Here is a 14,590-nt window from a genome sequence, read left to right on the forward strand (position 1 = left end):
CAAACTGCACAATCTTCCTAAGGTTGAAGGTATCAGTACTGGCAGGTAGCAGCATCAGAGCTGAGATCCCCAGAGTGCTAAATATTCTATAAATACTTTTGTAAAATAAGCTCTTTTCTCCAGGGCTTGCCTTCCATCCTATTCTCTTGCTGAGCAAAACCAGCACCTGTGTGAACTGTGAAATGGCACAGCACTCACCTGGTTCATCTGGCAGGTGATATAACAGAGGGACTTGTTTGTTTCTTCTCCTTCCACATAAGCTTCCATCACCACTGTCCTCCCCTCCAAATTCAAGACACACTCATAGTCCCACTGCTGGTCCTGCAGGAGGAGACACATGGCACCATTCCTCAGTGACAGAGAGCTTTTGGCTGCACTGGTGTCGTCCTGCCTCTCCAGTTCAGCACCTTTCCCCAAGCCACCAAGCCAGCAGCATGCTCCTCTCGTTCCCCTCGTTGTGCCAACTCTATGCTATATTCAAGGCCTCTCTATGCTGTGACTGCCTCCATGTATGAAAGGCAAACCAACACAAAACACCTAGAAAGGAACACGTGTGTCACTGTGCAGAGAACTTAGCACAGAGGGAGAAATGAAAAAAAAAAAAAAAACCACAAACAGTGGGACTGTGAAGTTATGCCAGTACATCCCTGTGAAACACTAGCTTGGAGATGAATAGAGTACACAGATTAGGGCAGAGCATGTCAAAACCAGTAAGTGTATATTTCTCCTCCCTGTCAACCTTCCACTGAATTGTTTAGATACTTCCTGTAAAAAAGCTAGATATGCATCTTTCTGGAACCAGCTCTGCTCCTCTGAGCAGTGCAGGAAGTCAGGTTTAATGTGCAAAGTAACAATTAAGACTGTGGGCTGCATGCTCTGAGTTGTTTTTTTTTTTTTTTTTTTTTTTTTTTTGGTCAAACGTTACCAAATCATCTTCTGTCTTGAGAAGCAAAGAGAATTTTTATCAGAGGCACACCCAAGAAAGAGCTGTCAAGGGTGGTTTTCCCCACTGCAGAAGTTTCAGGTACAGCAGCCACATAAACATGAGCATGCCAGAAAGGAAAGGGAATAGATGACTTGTCTTTAGCTTATGGAGAAACAAACAAACAGGATGGATTCAGCAGAAAGTTATTCCAAGAACTACCATCTGCAGTGCAGCACAGGTGCAATTTAATCCAAGCACATGCAGATCTTCTCCAGCAGGTTGGTGCACACCTGTACTCTCCCTTTCTCTGGGTGACCTTCTACACACAAATACATCCAGCTATTGAATTCTTTATGCACAGAAATAGGTTATTCCTCTAGGAGAAACCTAGGCAGAGTCATACCTCTATCTTACACATATTTTTAGCAGCCCAGTGGCCAGGTTATCCAAACAGTGCCCTGCATTAATGCGATTTCTTGATAGTGATGGCATTGAGCTGACTACCTGATAGAGGTGGAAGTTCTTTCCCAGCAGGGTTATCTTCCTCGCCACATTGACTGGAAACAGCGAAGATCCCTGGATTCCCTGCACGCAAGGACACGCATTGGGACCCCAGCTAGGCTCTTCACTCTGAAAAAAAACCCACAGGACACAACCCCTCCTGTGTGCTGAAATACTAGATTGACAATCTGTAAGAAAACTTCAAAGAGTTACAGCCTTAGACTATGAATTACAAAAGGCCAGTAACTTACCTCCTCCCAAAACTCAGGGGCATCATACTGATAATCGAGGTCAGGGTGAAGGATCCTGGGAAAGTCAGGGACATCCCTCTCTGAAGAATCGCCATCACCCGACAGAAGAGTAGAAGCAGAGAAAAGAGATGTGTCATTCTCAGTCTGCAGCAAATCCATCCAGTCCTCTGTGTCCTGGAGCTCTGTGCCTTCCTTCAGCAGCCACTGTGGAGGAGCTGATGTTGGGAGTCCTGAAACAGGGAGCTCAGTTCCTGGCAATCCAGGAGCATCATCAGAGACAACAGGACTCCCTGGCACCTGGCTGGGAGTCTGTGGAGATGAGATGGCAGATGTCAGTGCCTCTGTGGTAGGAAAAGGACTTGGAGGCCACTTGAAACTCGTGACATGAGGGGAAGGTGTTACAGCTGCCACTGGAGATGTGTGCAGAGGGCTACCCCCGAGGGTGGTGGGTGGGTCTGTGTGCAGGGCCTCCGGGGCTGTGGCTGGCCCTTCAGTGGGCAAGGCTATGTGATCCATGTTTTTAGATGGGCTGGAGAGGACAAACGCAGCAGGAGAAGTTGTCTCTGGCACAGTGACAGCAGGTTTGTCTGCTGGCGGTGGCAGCGGGGACTCTGTGGCAGCCTGGAGAGAGGCGGCTTCGGTGGACAGGGTCAGCTGGGTGTAGCTGGGGCTCTGCGCGGGCTCCGTCGTCGTCTCCGAGGCTGCGGAGGGCGTGACGTGGATGGGCTCCGTGTGGGGCACAGTGCTCGGGCCCACCTGCACAGGGGTGGTGACAGGTTTTGTGGCCATGGTGGGGGCTGTGGTAGAGGACTTGGTGAGGGGAGCAGCTGAAGAGGGATACACACTTGAGGCTGTGATCTGGGCCTAGAAAGAAACACAGTGAGATGAGAAGAGGGAAAGAAATTAAACAGAATAAAACCCAAGCAGAAAAACACTCTGTATGACTTCCCATAGACAAGGTGCTGTTTCGCCCTCTGGATTTTAATGAGAGCTACATCTTGTACCGTCTTTTGTGATGGGATTGGGGAATGTTCACAGTGCAGAAGATCCAGTAACACTCCCTCTTCCCACAGGTGCCTACACTGGCCTCCTCTCAGAAAAAGGTCTGCTAGTCTTCATCCTCCACAAAAATGCAAGGTCACCTGTGGCAGCCACACACTGGGCACATGTTCCACTTCCCTGTCACAGCCTCCCTGCCAGCTTGCTCTTGTCCTTCCACTTTGACAACACTGGCTGCATAACCCCAGGACAGTGACCTGCTTCATCTCACGGCACTCTCCCAGAAACCTTTAGTATCAGGGATGCAGAGCCTCGTGTCACACCAAGGAGAGCTCTCTCTGCTCCAACAGCTCACCTCCTTGCTTGATGTGACTGACAGCTGCTATTTTATCTGAGAAGAGATCTGACTCACCGAGGCTGTGAGAGCACACAGGACTAGGAGTGGGCAGGAGACGTACCCTTTCATTGTAGATAATGGTTCCCTCCTCACAGGCTGCTTTGTGGGTGCAGAGGTGCTGCTGGATGCACCAGTTACATCCCCAGAGACTGCTCACACACTTCTGGCACCTGGAGGAATGACAGAAAAGCAGCTGCTAAGAGAGGACAACCCAGAAAGGGACAGCCACCCTCCCTAAAACTACAGAAGAGAAAAAGCAGGTGCTCACGGTGCCGATTTCCACAGCAGGGCCACTGCAGCACAGTCATAGAAAGAGAAGTCCACAGAAGCAATGAAGATGTCATGGAAACGCACTACAAGCTTTATGGTGACATGATCTGAAAATGAAAATAAAAATTTCTTAGAAATGGAGCCCCTACAAGTTTGCCATACTGTTAGGAGACACAGCATGCTTTAGGATAGACACTGTCAAACACTGAGGCAGATTCCCTTTCATGCTTTTAGCACCTCAATCACTGGATTATCCTACGGACACTAAAAACAGGTTGTACAAGTTCATCAGGAGTAGTTTGTGACAGCTCTTGCCAACCCATGGGAAAGAAGACTAGTCTGAAGATCTGTCCATCTTTATCTCTGTAATTCCACTGCCATCTCTGTATTACAGGAAGAAGTAACATTGAGGCTCAAAGCTGATTGCCTTCATTTGTCATCCAAAGGAAAATGAAACCTTAGAACTGATGTGCCCTTTACATGCTGCCTTTACCTTGAGAGCTTTGTTCTATGACCAGACTAAGAAGTGAGTCAGGGAAGAGGTTTATAAGATTTGTAATCTCACTTGCAACAACTGAAGGCTTATCTGCTTTAAAATCCAGGTCTCACATCAATTACAACCCTCAGGATCACCCTGTTCTCTTTGGGAAGAGACTGTCACTGTTTTCTGTAGACCAAATAGCTGCAGAGATGGTCAAATCCTACTGCAGCTGATAGCATCAGCTGGAAATAGATATTTTGCATAAGACAGTACTAAATCGGCTTATTAATCTTGTCCCAGACAAATGCTGTCAACCTCAGAGTCAGTTACTAGTTCTCCAAATAATGGGAGCATATGGCATTCTCTGCTCAACCCCAGGAGCTGCTGTTTCTCTAGGGCACTTTGCAATAAAAGTAAGTAACAAGAACCTTGTGTTCCTCTCAGAATGAGATTTCAGAGCTCCTCTTGTAAGCAATCTCTAGTCACAGCAAAACAATCAACATGTGAAGAACCAGTCAGGTCTAAGCTGAGTTCCTGATAGAATGGCCAGGGAAGCAGTATGCTAACAAAACAGTGATGAGGGGTGTATTGAAACCCAGGATGTGCAGAAAATAAGGGTATATCCTATGCAGCTGGAGGCTGGAGTCACTGCAGTACTGCCAACTCCTATCACTGTCATAGAGGTGATTGCATTTGGCAGTGGTGGAAGGGCTAACACCTCCCAGGATTTCAGGGTTATGACACCATATTTATAAATACTCCTTCCTCCAGAAAGGCTATTATTTCCCATGACTGCCAATAATGCTGTTTGACAGTACAGAAGATGAGGTCAAGCACTTGCAGATTGAGAGCAAGAGTTTGTGCTACTAACTTGGAGCTCAAAGCTACACATGATGGATGAGCTGGTATGCAACCTTTAAAATAAAGCTGGAAAATGGCAAATATTTTAGTGAACTGGGGGAAGTATTATAAGTAGGAATAGGAAAGTGTTGGTATCTGAGGCCCTAATGAGATCTCATTTAGAAAACAATGTATGAATCTGGTTACCAGCTTCAAATTCATCTTAGCAGAGTACAGAAGCCACGCAGAGAAGGAATAACAATACAGTGAAGGAGAGAGAAAGTCTGAGAAACAAGAGAAAGCGAAGATGAAGCTGGCACAGTTAAACAGCAAAGCTCTGTGCTAGGAACACCTGGCCATAGTTCATTGAGTGGGACAGGCACTGCGGAAGCAAAAGGACAACACAAATAGATCAAACAGACAGAAACCATCCACGGGCAAGTTTATGCTACAGAACAGGAGCCACTTGATAAGTCTCAAACACAATATGAAAGTAATGTATCTTGCAATAAAAGCAAGACTGACTTACAAAGGAGTTGATAAGAATATCTGAAGCCTAGAATAATGAGAACTAGACTGTGGCTTTATCTACACTGATTTTTCACAACTGTGATTAAATTCAGGCCCATACAACTAAACAGAGAAGCAAATCCTGCCCACTCTGCTTGCAGTGGCAGTGCATGAAACCCTCTTCCCTCTGCCTGACCACCCTGAATGGAGACCTGGTGGGTTTGTTCTAGACTAAAGCTGTGTGAAAGCCAGGTATTAAAATACTGCAAATAATATTGAAAATGAAGGAGTTTGAGATTGAATGAGTGTGTTAGCTGAGTTCTGGTGTCATGTTATGTCCATGGAGATTGCTTTATACCTATTAGCCAGCTGCACACTTCCACAGAAATTCTGGTCAGCCATTTCGGCGAATGGTATGGAATGTGTCCCAATGGACATCTGCCTTTTACTTCAGATGAACAGACTCTTTGAAGAGATCAGCTCATCAGAGCTCACACTGACAGGCTGGGTAAAATCCAATGCAAAGACAACAAATTGAGAACTTTCCAGGTTCTTTAGAGTGGCCAATCAGCAATACTCAGCCAGCTATTGTTCACAGGCTGACTGTGTATTTTCTCAGGTTATGCCACATTGCAGATTTATTTATATCTTTAAGGACCATGGGTCTCTTGCCTTTCTTTACGTGTATTTCCTTCTCCCACTACATGGATTTTAAGAAGGTTGTGTTTTGTTTGGTTTTAATAATAAAGCAATATTTATGAGAGTTTTCTCCCTGGATTTAGGAAAAAGCTGCCAAACCAGCCACCTCTCTAAACTGCATTTCAGATCACGTTCAGATTTGCATACACCCCTTCAAACAGGATCTCCTTTCCAACTATCAGAATTTGGCACTGGAATTTGGCAACAGCCCAAAATAGCACAGGATGTGTGTGACACAAGTAGAAAGCAAACAGATATTATGAGGAATGAAATGAACACCTGCTGACAGTCCACATACATTCATGGCTGTTAATCCTGGCAATACGATGGCCTACAACATACTTTCTCCCAACAATGTTATCAGAGCTATCATGCTCCATTGAAAGCATTTCACTAACCTGTTCCTGTTGGCAAAGCTGGTGCTTGGCTGGGATCTGGAGAAGGACACATGATTCCCAACTCTGTCAGAACTGCTGGGCTTTCGTAATCTTCAAAATAACATGAGTAAAATTCTTCCTCACGCAGAGAAGGCAAGTCCGAGATGGCCAAGAATATCTGTCAGTTCAATATATCCAGTAAATAATTTGCCTTCATTTAAGATAATTTTTGGTTCTGTTTTTTCAAAGGAAGAATCCCATAAAGTAGTTATCTACAAAAACACTCATTTTCCTATAATGTCTCCTAGGACTGACTGTTCCATTCATCATCTCTTGCCATTCCTGAACTGAACTTGGCATCCCTCCAGCAACTGACAACTTCCCCCACTGCCCAAGCCTCTAGCAAAAGACAAGTTCTTGCCACCTCCTAACACAATGACAGACTTCAAATCACTCCAACACCTTCTTAGCTTTTCTGCCAGCTATCACATGCCAGACAGGAGCTGTAATTTTGGGCCACTCCTTTCAGGCCTTCCTGACAGAAGCACTGAAAGCACAGACACAGGTACCTTATAGATACTAAAACAAGGAGGATCCCCATCCAAGCAGGCACCACATACTCCAGAATACCCAGTAACTCTTAGCAGGCAAGGACATTTAGTTTTAGAGAAAACAAAGAAACAACCAAACAACTGAATGAACAGCTTGGCTGTACCAGGAGACAAGTCCCTCATGTGAGGCAGACAACGTGCCTGAAGGTTCAGTGTTTCAGCACCCCAGTGAAAGCAACAGAAAGACTTGTGACTCCTCAGTTTGCAGAGGACTTTCTATAAGCTTGAGCATCATCAGATGGATCCTCATCATCAGAGGATCACCCCCACTCACATTTCTCTTTTCCTCTCTGCTGATATTGGCTGGAGTTAATGACTGAACAGACAGACACTGCTGTGTAGAGTTAAAGCTCCAGAGCCACTGCTCACTCAATCTGGACCGCAAGCACTCGGAGCGACGGCTGCACCTGCAGGGAAACAGCAAGAAGCCCCGTGAGAGACCTGAGCAGCAGTTTGTGTTTGGCTTCCAAGCAGACACTGGCTGTCTCAAGCCTTGCTAGAGTCTTGGGGAAGCTGCTACACAAGCCACTGAAGTCTCAGCCTCCCACCACCTTCAGTAACAGGATGAACTGTTGTGAAATTATAGATGGGTAGGCACTTCTCAGGCTTCAGGGGTCATGAACTAAATCCTGTGACTTTCTACAGGGAAGCAGAGCTAGCAGGCAGACACAGACACTGGCATAAACCATGTCTCATTAAGCAACATCAGTAGGGGAACAAGTAGTGAGAGAGTGCTAAATAAGACACCAGAAGAAGAGACAACATAGTTTCTCTAAACATGCAATGTGGTAGTTTGAGCTGAAGTCAGACTAGAACGAGGCTGAAATCTAATGAACAGAGTGAATCGTGAGTGGTGTCAAAGACCCAAAAAGCAATGGAAAGATGCCCCTGTGTGCAACTGCTATTGCTGCTGGCAGTGTTTTAGAGAAGCAAAGAGAGGAATGGAAAGTTAGATCAAATATCCCATAAAGGAACTAAAAATAAACAAAATCCAGACACACATATAAGGAAGAGGGTAAGTGGAGACACTCCCTAGGCACTCTCCCTCCAAAATCCTTACAGGTGAAGAGAGATCTATCTTACCTTCCTTGAAGGACACACCAGCCACAGTAGGGATCTTTCAGTGCCAGACAGGATTCACAGTCCAAGTAGAGGGAACATTCCGTTATGGGAACCTTTACCACCTGAGAAAGAAATGAAAAGTGGAAAACAGTACACACAACACAGCTCCCAGGTCATTGGCTTCTTGTGCCTAACCAGCAAGTCTCATCATCCACATACTCATCAAAACAACTTTTTGATCCTCAGTTTATCCTCCCTTAAAGACAAACAAAATAGGAACAAGTTTCCAGAGCCCATTTGAATGGTCATTTCACATATTGGTGAAGGACATCTAAACATCAGGCTGTAGAGAGACACTGAGGAAAGCAAACTGTATTGCTATTCATTGGTTATTCTGCAACACATTTTGCAAGGAGGAAATTGTATTTAGACATAAAACTGTGTTTTAACAAAGTGAATTATAGAATAGCCAACTGAATATCATCCACTCTTTTGCTTTTCTGGACTCTGTCATGTGAGATCATCTCTCCTGACACACCGGTGACTGAAGCTGGAGACAGCAGCTACAGCTGAGGCCTCTGAATCCATCTGCACTATTGCCCAGCTCTACCTGACAGACCTACCATTTTGACTGAAAGTAGACCCTGAAGCTTTGAGCAATGTGGAATGAAAACTTTCTGCCATCTCAGGGTAAATTTTACTTGCAAAATTCTTCTGCTTTAACTTAACATCCTTGCTGATTTCAGCCTCTTGCCTTCTTTAATCTGCTACTACACTTCAGCTACTACTGTCAGCTACTTTGAAATACCAACTTCTAATCCCAGACCTATTACTTTTCTTAAGTACATGATGTAATTTGCATATTTTAATTGGCACAACAACTACTGTTAAGGATATATTTCAGATTTCCCTAATCTTCTTCCACTCACAGATTTCAACTCCTGCTTTGAAGTGTTACAAATTTTACAAGTATCTCAAAGTGCACTGGGGGAGTAAAGGGAAGCAGTGGCTCTCATTTTTTGTTTGTTCTTTCCTTCAGGGTAACACAAGGACTGCTTTTCCTTTGCTAGGAGGATCCTTTTCTTTCCAGCTCAAGAAGCTGATACGAGAGGTGGTAAAAATCCTCTCAAATAAAGTATCCATAGCTGGATTTCCTACTCAGCAGACACCAATATCCCAAAAGCCTGAGGCATTGCAATGCCTCTTCTCCTCCAACTGCCCCTAGGCACAAATCGAATTACGGAAAGCGGGGGTAAAGAGAAAGGTGTCTCACATGGGTCCTTTCACAGCCTGATTTCATCTGCAAGACTGTTATTATACCCCTGGTTAGAGAACACCTCTGCTATCTGAATACATTTCCCACACATTTCTGCTTTTTGTAGGTTACAGAAGAACAGTTTAATATTTTAACTGACTAAAACCAGAAGTGCTACGCTTTAATGACTCAAAATCTCTCTTTTATCTTTTTAAACTCCTGCAAAACCAGGATGGGTCACATATGAACCCAGAAGCTTTCTTCTGCTCAAATGGAGATGCAAACTGTTGTCCAAACAGTTCCTGCTCAACATAGCAGAATTCAGGAATTGGTGGTCCCTTGTATTCATGCCAGCAGAGCAGCTTTTTACAGCCTGCAGTTCACATTCCTCCATCACTGCTGATACAGACTTCAGAAAATGCACATGCAAACAAGCCACAGATTAGGGTAACAAGGCTCTCTTCATGCTTCCTCCAGCTTTTGGGAAAGGTCAGTCCCCATTCCTGTAAGAAAACTGGTAGGCAGCTGCTGCCCAGCACAGGCTTAGCCAGGTGCAATTTCCCTGCCTGCCCTGCTCCTGTCAGCAGCTTGTCTGGACATCTAGTGTATTCAACTCCTCTGTGGAAAGGATTGTATTGCTCTTACCATTGACTGGGTCATGACAAAGAGGTGCTCCTGCAACTGGTCGAACAGCAGGTCTCCACTCACCACGCTGTTCACCTGGACAGGTACTGAAGCATAGGTGTGTGCCTCTCCCTGGGCTCCCAAGTACACCTGCAAGAGAGTCACAGTTGTGGGCAGGCAAAGCACCACCACAGGAGCTGGGGACACATGTTCTACAACAGGAACAAACTGGAACTGCTGCTGTGTGCAAGGATTTTAACCTCCCACCAGAACCTCCGTGCAGTGACATCAGCCACGTGAAGCACATGCCCAGAAATACCTGTGCAAGCCACATAGGATGCACCAGCCCTGCTGCTGGCTCAGTGCAGATGTAACCAAAGGCAATGTGACCATGTTTGGGGCATTCACATTTTCCACAGGCAGTACAGGGTGACAAGAGACCATCTGATAGTAACGATCTTTAGTAGGAACCCAACTTCCCAAGGAAAAAGAAAAACTGCCCTTTTCCCCTTCTACCTGAGCATCCCTGGTTAGTTTTATCCTTTTTGCTCCATGCAGATCATACCTTGTGCAGCCTTCCTCTGCTGTCTCCCAGAAAAGCAATGGTGTGGCCATCTTCCACATTCACTGCCACAGCTGTCAGACGGGCCTCAGTTTTCTCCAGGAGTGGGGCTGCTTCCAAGGGTACCCGGCTGGCCATAGGGCTGGGAGTGTGGTCAGAGCCACAGGGGTAGGCATAGAGCGTGTCCTTTTTGAAGGAGTGAAAAGAACAGGGAAATCAGTACCCAAAAAATGGCTACAAATAACATTATCACATTTAACACTTCCCACCATCCCCCTTCTACCCAAATTCTCCAGCAGTGAATTCAGCTTTAACCCCTCTAAGCTTTTTTTACTGAGGGCAAAACCACCCATATTTTAATAATTAGTTTAGGTATGTTGGCTGTCTGTACCCTCACAGAATCCTGCAGACATTTCAGCCAGTTCATTCAGCATCAGTAATGAAAATGCATTGAAATTCCCTCAAGTTCTCCAAAAAACATTGCTGTTAGACACTGCTATGATACTGCTTTGGGGAAGATTGTGTTTTTCTGAACAAAGGAAAAAGAAGAGAATTTCTGTTTCCAGTGCAAAGCCACCTTGTGACAAGTTTCACCTCAAGCTATTTGCATGGCTTTGCTGTAACACCTACAAGTTAAATTCTAAGCCTGAAGTAGAATCCCAGTGCATCAGGACATAAATAATCACAGGATGGGACACAACCTGCTCCAAAGAGCTTATTAACTGCACTTAGGAATCAAAGAGCACATACAAGAGACATCGTTGCACACTGCTTCAATCCTTCTAAGCCTTGTGAGAGTTCTGAACATTAACTCCACTGCTCTGTGCAGAAACAGTAATTCTTCTGTTCCAGTTAGCTCCCTCCCAGTGCCACCAAACCTTCACTGCAAACGTATTTACTATTTGTTGTGTGCAGAGAAAAGATATCCCATTATGATTCATCTTTTTCCTAAGTAACAAACTCAGTCTTGTCTAGGACAGTTCCTCTGTTGCTTTATATCTTTCTTGGTGCCTTGTTCCATGTCCATTTCAATTTGACAGTATCCTTTTGGAGACTGAATGCATGATTGTTCACTCAACAATTAATATCTAAAACACCATTTTTTAATTGATCAGTGGCTCGTCTTCAGACAATGCGGCTTGTGTAAATTCAATATTTTCATCACAAAATCCCTTATGGACAATGTTTTCACTCTCCTCTCCAGCCCTTTACTAATTACTCTGACAAAGCTAAGCGTGAAGCAGCACATTAACTGTGCAGTCCATACTGACTCCAGCTCTCTCTCTTGCCTCAGGCGACGTGGTTCAATTTAGACTCCTTGTGAGCAGGGTTACATATTCCTTCTGTCTGATGTCTGTGGCTTTGCATTTGGCAGCTCAGACTGCGCGGTACCAACCAGCACCAGGCAATGGAGCTGCCCCCGTCAGAGATCCATGATAACAGCACATCATGGCATTCCTGAGGTGTCTGCTTATCTCCACTCACTGATCCCATAGAAAACCTGGCTCTTTCTCCCCTCTCCTCCCATTTATCTTTTTTTTTTTTTTTTTTTTTTTTTTTTTTTTTTTTTTTTTTTAGTGTGGTTTGTGTTGTTGTTGGCTTTGTTTGTTTTTTAAATACTTGACTACTTCCCGGAGAAACTAGAAGCAATAGGCCACTTTTGATAAGGTCTATGGAAATCCCACAGTAAAATATATTTAACCTGCTCAGCTCTGTTCCCTTCTCAAATGCATTGTTATCTTATCAGGGAAGCAAGGCTTGACACAGCAGTTCCATTAACAAACCATGCCAGTTAGTCTAGTACTGCTTTCAGTCCAGTGCTTTATTGTTTTCCTTTCAAATACTAATTCAGTGACTTTTCTGCACACCTGGTATAAGGTTCTGACAAAGTCTGAGGAGGTTATAGCTTTTAATGATTGCTTGTTCTTACCATCCTCTAAAATATCATTCATTTTTAGTAGTATGCATTTTTCTTACCACCTGTCATTTGATTTTTAAGCTTCTTCCATCATCTTCTTGTAACTTAAAGATTTCTATTTCTCCAGCCATCCAATTCCTGTAAGATTTATTAGGAAGCTGGCCACTGCCAAAATTCCATGCTCCAAAGCATTAAGTGCTTATTTTGAATGGGATTCGAGATATCTTTCGCAACCTTTGTACAAATTCTGGAGCCTAATGACCTCACTACTGGCTGATTTTTCAAAGACTGCTTAAAAAAATTCCACATACAAGTCAGAAATATTTGTAAGCCAGCCGTGCTCAGCACTGCTGTTGCCTTTATGTGATGCCAAGGGCAAGTCACCTCACACACAACATTTATCTATTATAAACCAATGTGACCTGTGCAAGCTCTCCCAGCACTGGCACAGCCCAGCCGTGGCCTCGCAGGGGCTGTCTGTATAAAGTACTTATATAAATTTACATAGAAGCTGTTTGAATTGCTTGCAATGAATAACATCTTGGCAACGCTGCAGAAAATGCACTTGAGGAATCATCCAGTGTCTTAATGAAATGCAGCAGCTGCTGCTGTGAATTCTGCTGTGTGTATCCTATCTGCACAGGTAGGAAACAACAATAGGACAAGCTATATCTATCTATGAAGAGGACTAAAAACAAAAGGACAAGATACATGCCTTGAAAACTACACCCAGAGAAGACATGCAGCCTTCCCAAGCCTTGTAGAAACATGTTTCACACTTCCAATTTATCAAGTCACCAAACAGCATCTATTCAGCCTCCTGCATCTTGTAACTAACGACTCTCCAAATTGAACAAATGCACTGGGTCTGAAATTCTTATGAAAACAAGCTGGGATTTTTTTCCTCCCCAGATGAAGAGATTGTATTGAACTGTAAAACTCAATTTTAGCCTCCCTTTTTGGGCTGAAACCCGGAGGCAGAGCTAACTAAGGAAAAGAGTATACGTTATGCACTAGTTGGTTTGGAGGTAGAAAAATGTGAAATTAATTAGCATTATCCTTACATCCAGCACGAGCTGCCACCATTGAAAACAAGTTAAAACTGTTCCTGCATAAAATGTCTGCTGACAGCCACTTCCACTCAGCCCTGACTGGAGCAGGCTGGAGCTGGCACAGACCTTTACAAGATGTTTGATACAATTTGAACGATGACTGCTACCTTGTGCTGAATGGTGAAGGATCAGGTTTGTCAGGACATTTACATATCATTGGACACACTTGTTAATAAGACATCACACTATGGTCAACCCACTCAAGCCAAACCATCCAGCTGGGACCCCGGGATCGTGCACCAGGAACCAGAGACAGAGACTGCCTTTTTCTCCCACACTGTGCATCCACTTCTCCATTGGATCAAATGGTATAAAGGTACTCCACATAATTTTGAATGAAGGATTCATCTGCTCATACCTGTTCAACATTTAACTCCCTTAAGCTCCCCTAAAAATTACTTGTGACAAGTCATTCCATGTGGCCTTTCAAAAGACTCACAGGGCATGCCTAAGAAATACCGTGAAAGCAGGACATCAAGCTGGGCAGTCTCCTTCTTCCCAACTCTTACATACTTCTCCTACCCTTACACTCATCCTGCTCCAAGTCTGCTCTTTACCCTTCCCTTGTCCCACAAGTACTCTACAGTCAGCTTTAGCTACTGAAAGGAAAACCGTAATTTTAAGACTGGTTTTGAACCACACACCCAACCCCAGAAACTTCTAAAGCTCTGTGGTAACACTTTGCTCTTTGCAGCACCAGGCTGGGAAGAGGCAATTCTCTGGACAGCCTGTTCTGTGGACGGAAGACACAAGATAACATTGCTCTGCTAAGAACCTGAAATACCCTTGGTGCAAACAGGCTGCTCATAGTCACAGAGCCTCATGCCAGGACACTGCATCCAGGAGAGCACAGAGCTGCCCTGTGTTTGAATCACTGTCCCTGATTGTGGCTGCCAGACGGTGAGAATTCAGGGTCACAGCCACTTTAGGTCACATTTTTATCCTGCAACATCCCATCATGCTTTTGTTGCTGAACTTAAAGGATTTTCACCTCTTAAAGCTCTGGAGAAAAAGAGCCAGCTCAGGAGAAGGTCCTTCTTGTGCCCAAAAGTCTGCAGGACTAAAGCAGTCTACAGGAAACTGGGATTTTCACAGAATCACAGAATTATTAAGGTTGGAAGGGAGCTCTGGAGACCATCTAGTCCAACCCCTCTGCCAAAGCCGGGTCACTTAAAACCTGTTACACAGGAGCGCAT

At 44.6% G+C, this 14,590-nt stretch overlaps 1 protein-coding gene across 1 annotated transcript in view; it reads right to left on the minus strand.

Moving 5' to 3' along the window:
* Window positions 1–14,590, minus strand: part of PLXNB1 (plexin B1) — a 55,763-nt gene that overhangs the window by 23,372 nt on the left and 17,801 nt on the right. Inside the window, exons 3-12 of the mRNA XM_053989376.1 lie at window positions 10,368–10,550; window positions 9,824–9,952; window positions 7,945–8,045; window positions 7,136–7,268; window positions 6,272–6,428; window positions 3,342–3,450; window positions 3,135–3,243; window positions 1,678–2,541; window positions 1,430–1,555; window positions 199–321 (exon numbers count right to left, since the gene is read on the minus strand). Coding sequence (XP_053845351.1) covers window positions 199–321; window positions 1,430–1,555; window positions 1,678–2,541; window positions 3,135–3,243; window positions 3,342–3,450; window positions 6,272–6,428; window positions 7,136–7,268; window positions 7,945–8,045; window positions 9,824–9,952; window positions 10,368–10,550 — 2,034 coding nt within the window. The remainder of the gene's footprint in view (window positions 1–198; window positions 322–1,429; window positions 1,556–1,677; window positions 2,542–3,134; window positions 3,244–3,341; window positions 3,451–6,271; window positions 6,429–7,135; window positions 7,269–7,944; window positions 8,046–9,823; window positions 9,953–10,367; window positions 10,551–14,590) is intronic.

Source organism: Vidua macroura, chromosome 13 (assembly GCF_024509145.1).
Source record: "Vidua macroura isolate BioBank_ID:100142 chromosome 13, ASM2450914v1, whole genome shotgun sequence".
Classification (NCBI taxonomy): domain Eukaryota; kingdom Metazoa; phylum Chordata; class Aves; order Passeriformes; family Viduidae; genus Vidua; species Vidua macroura.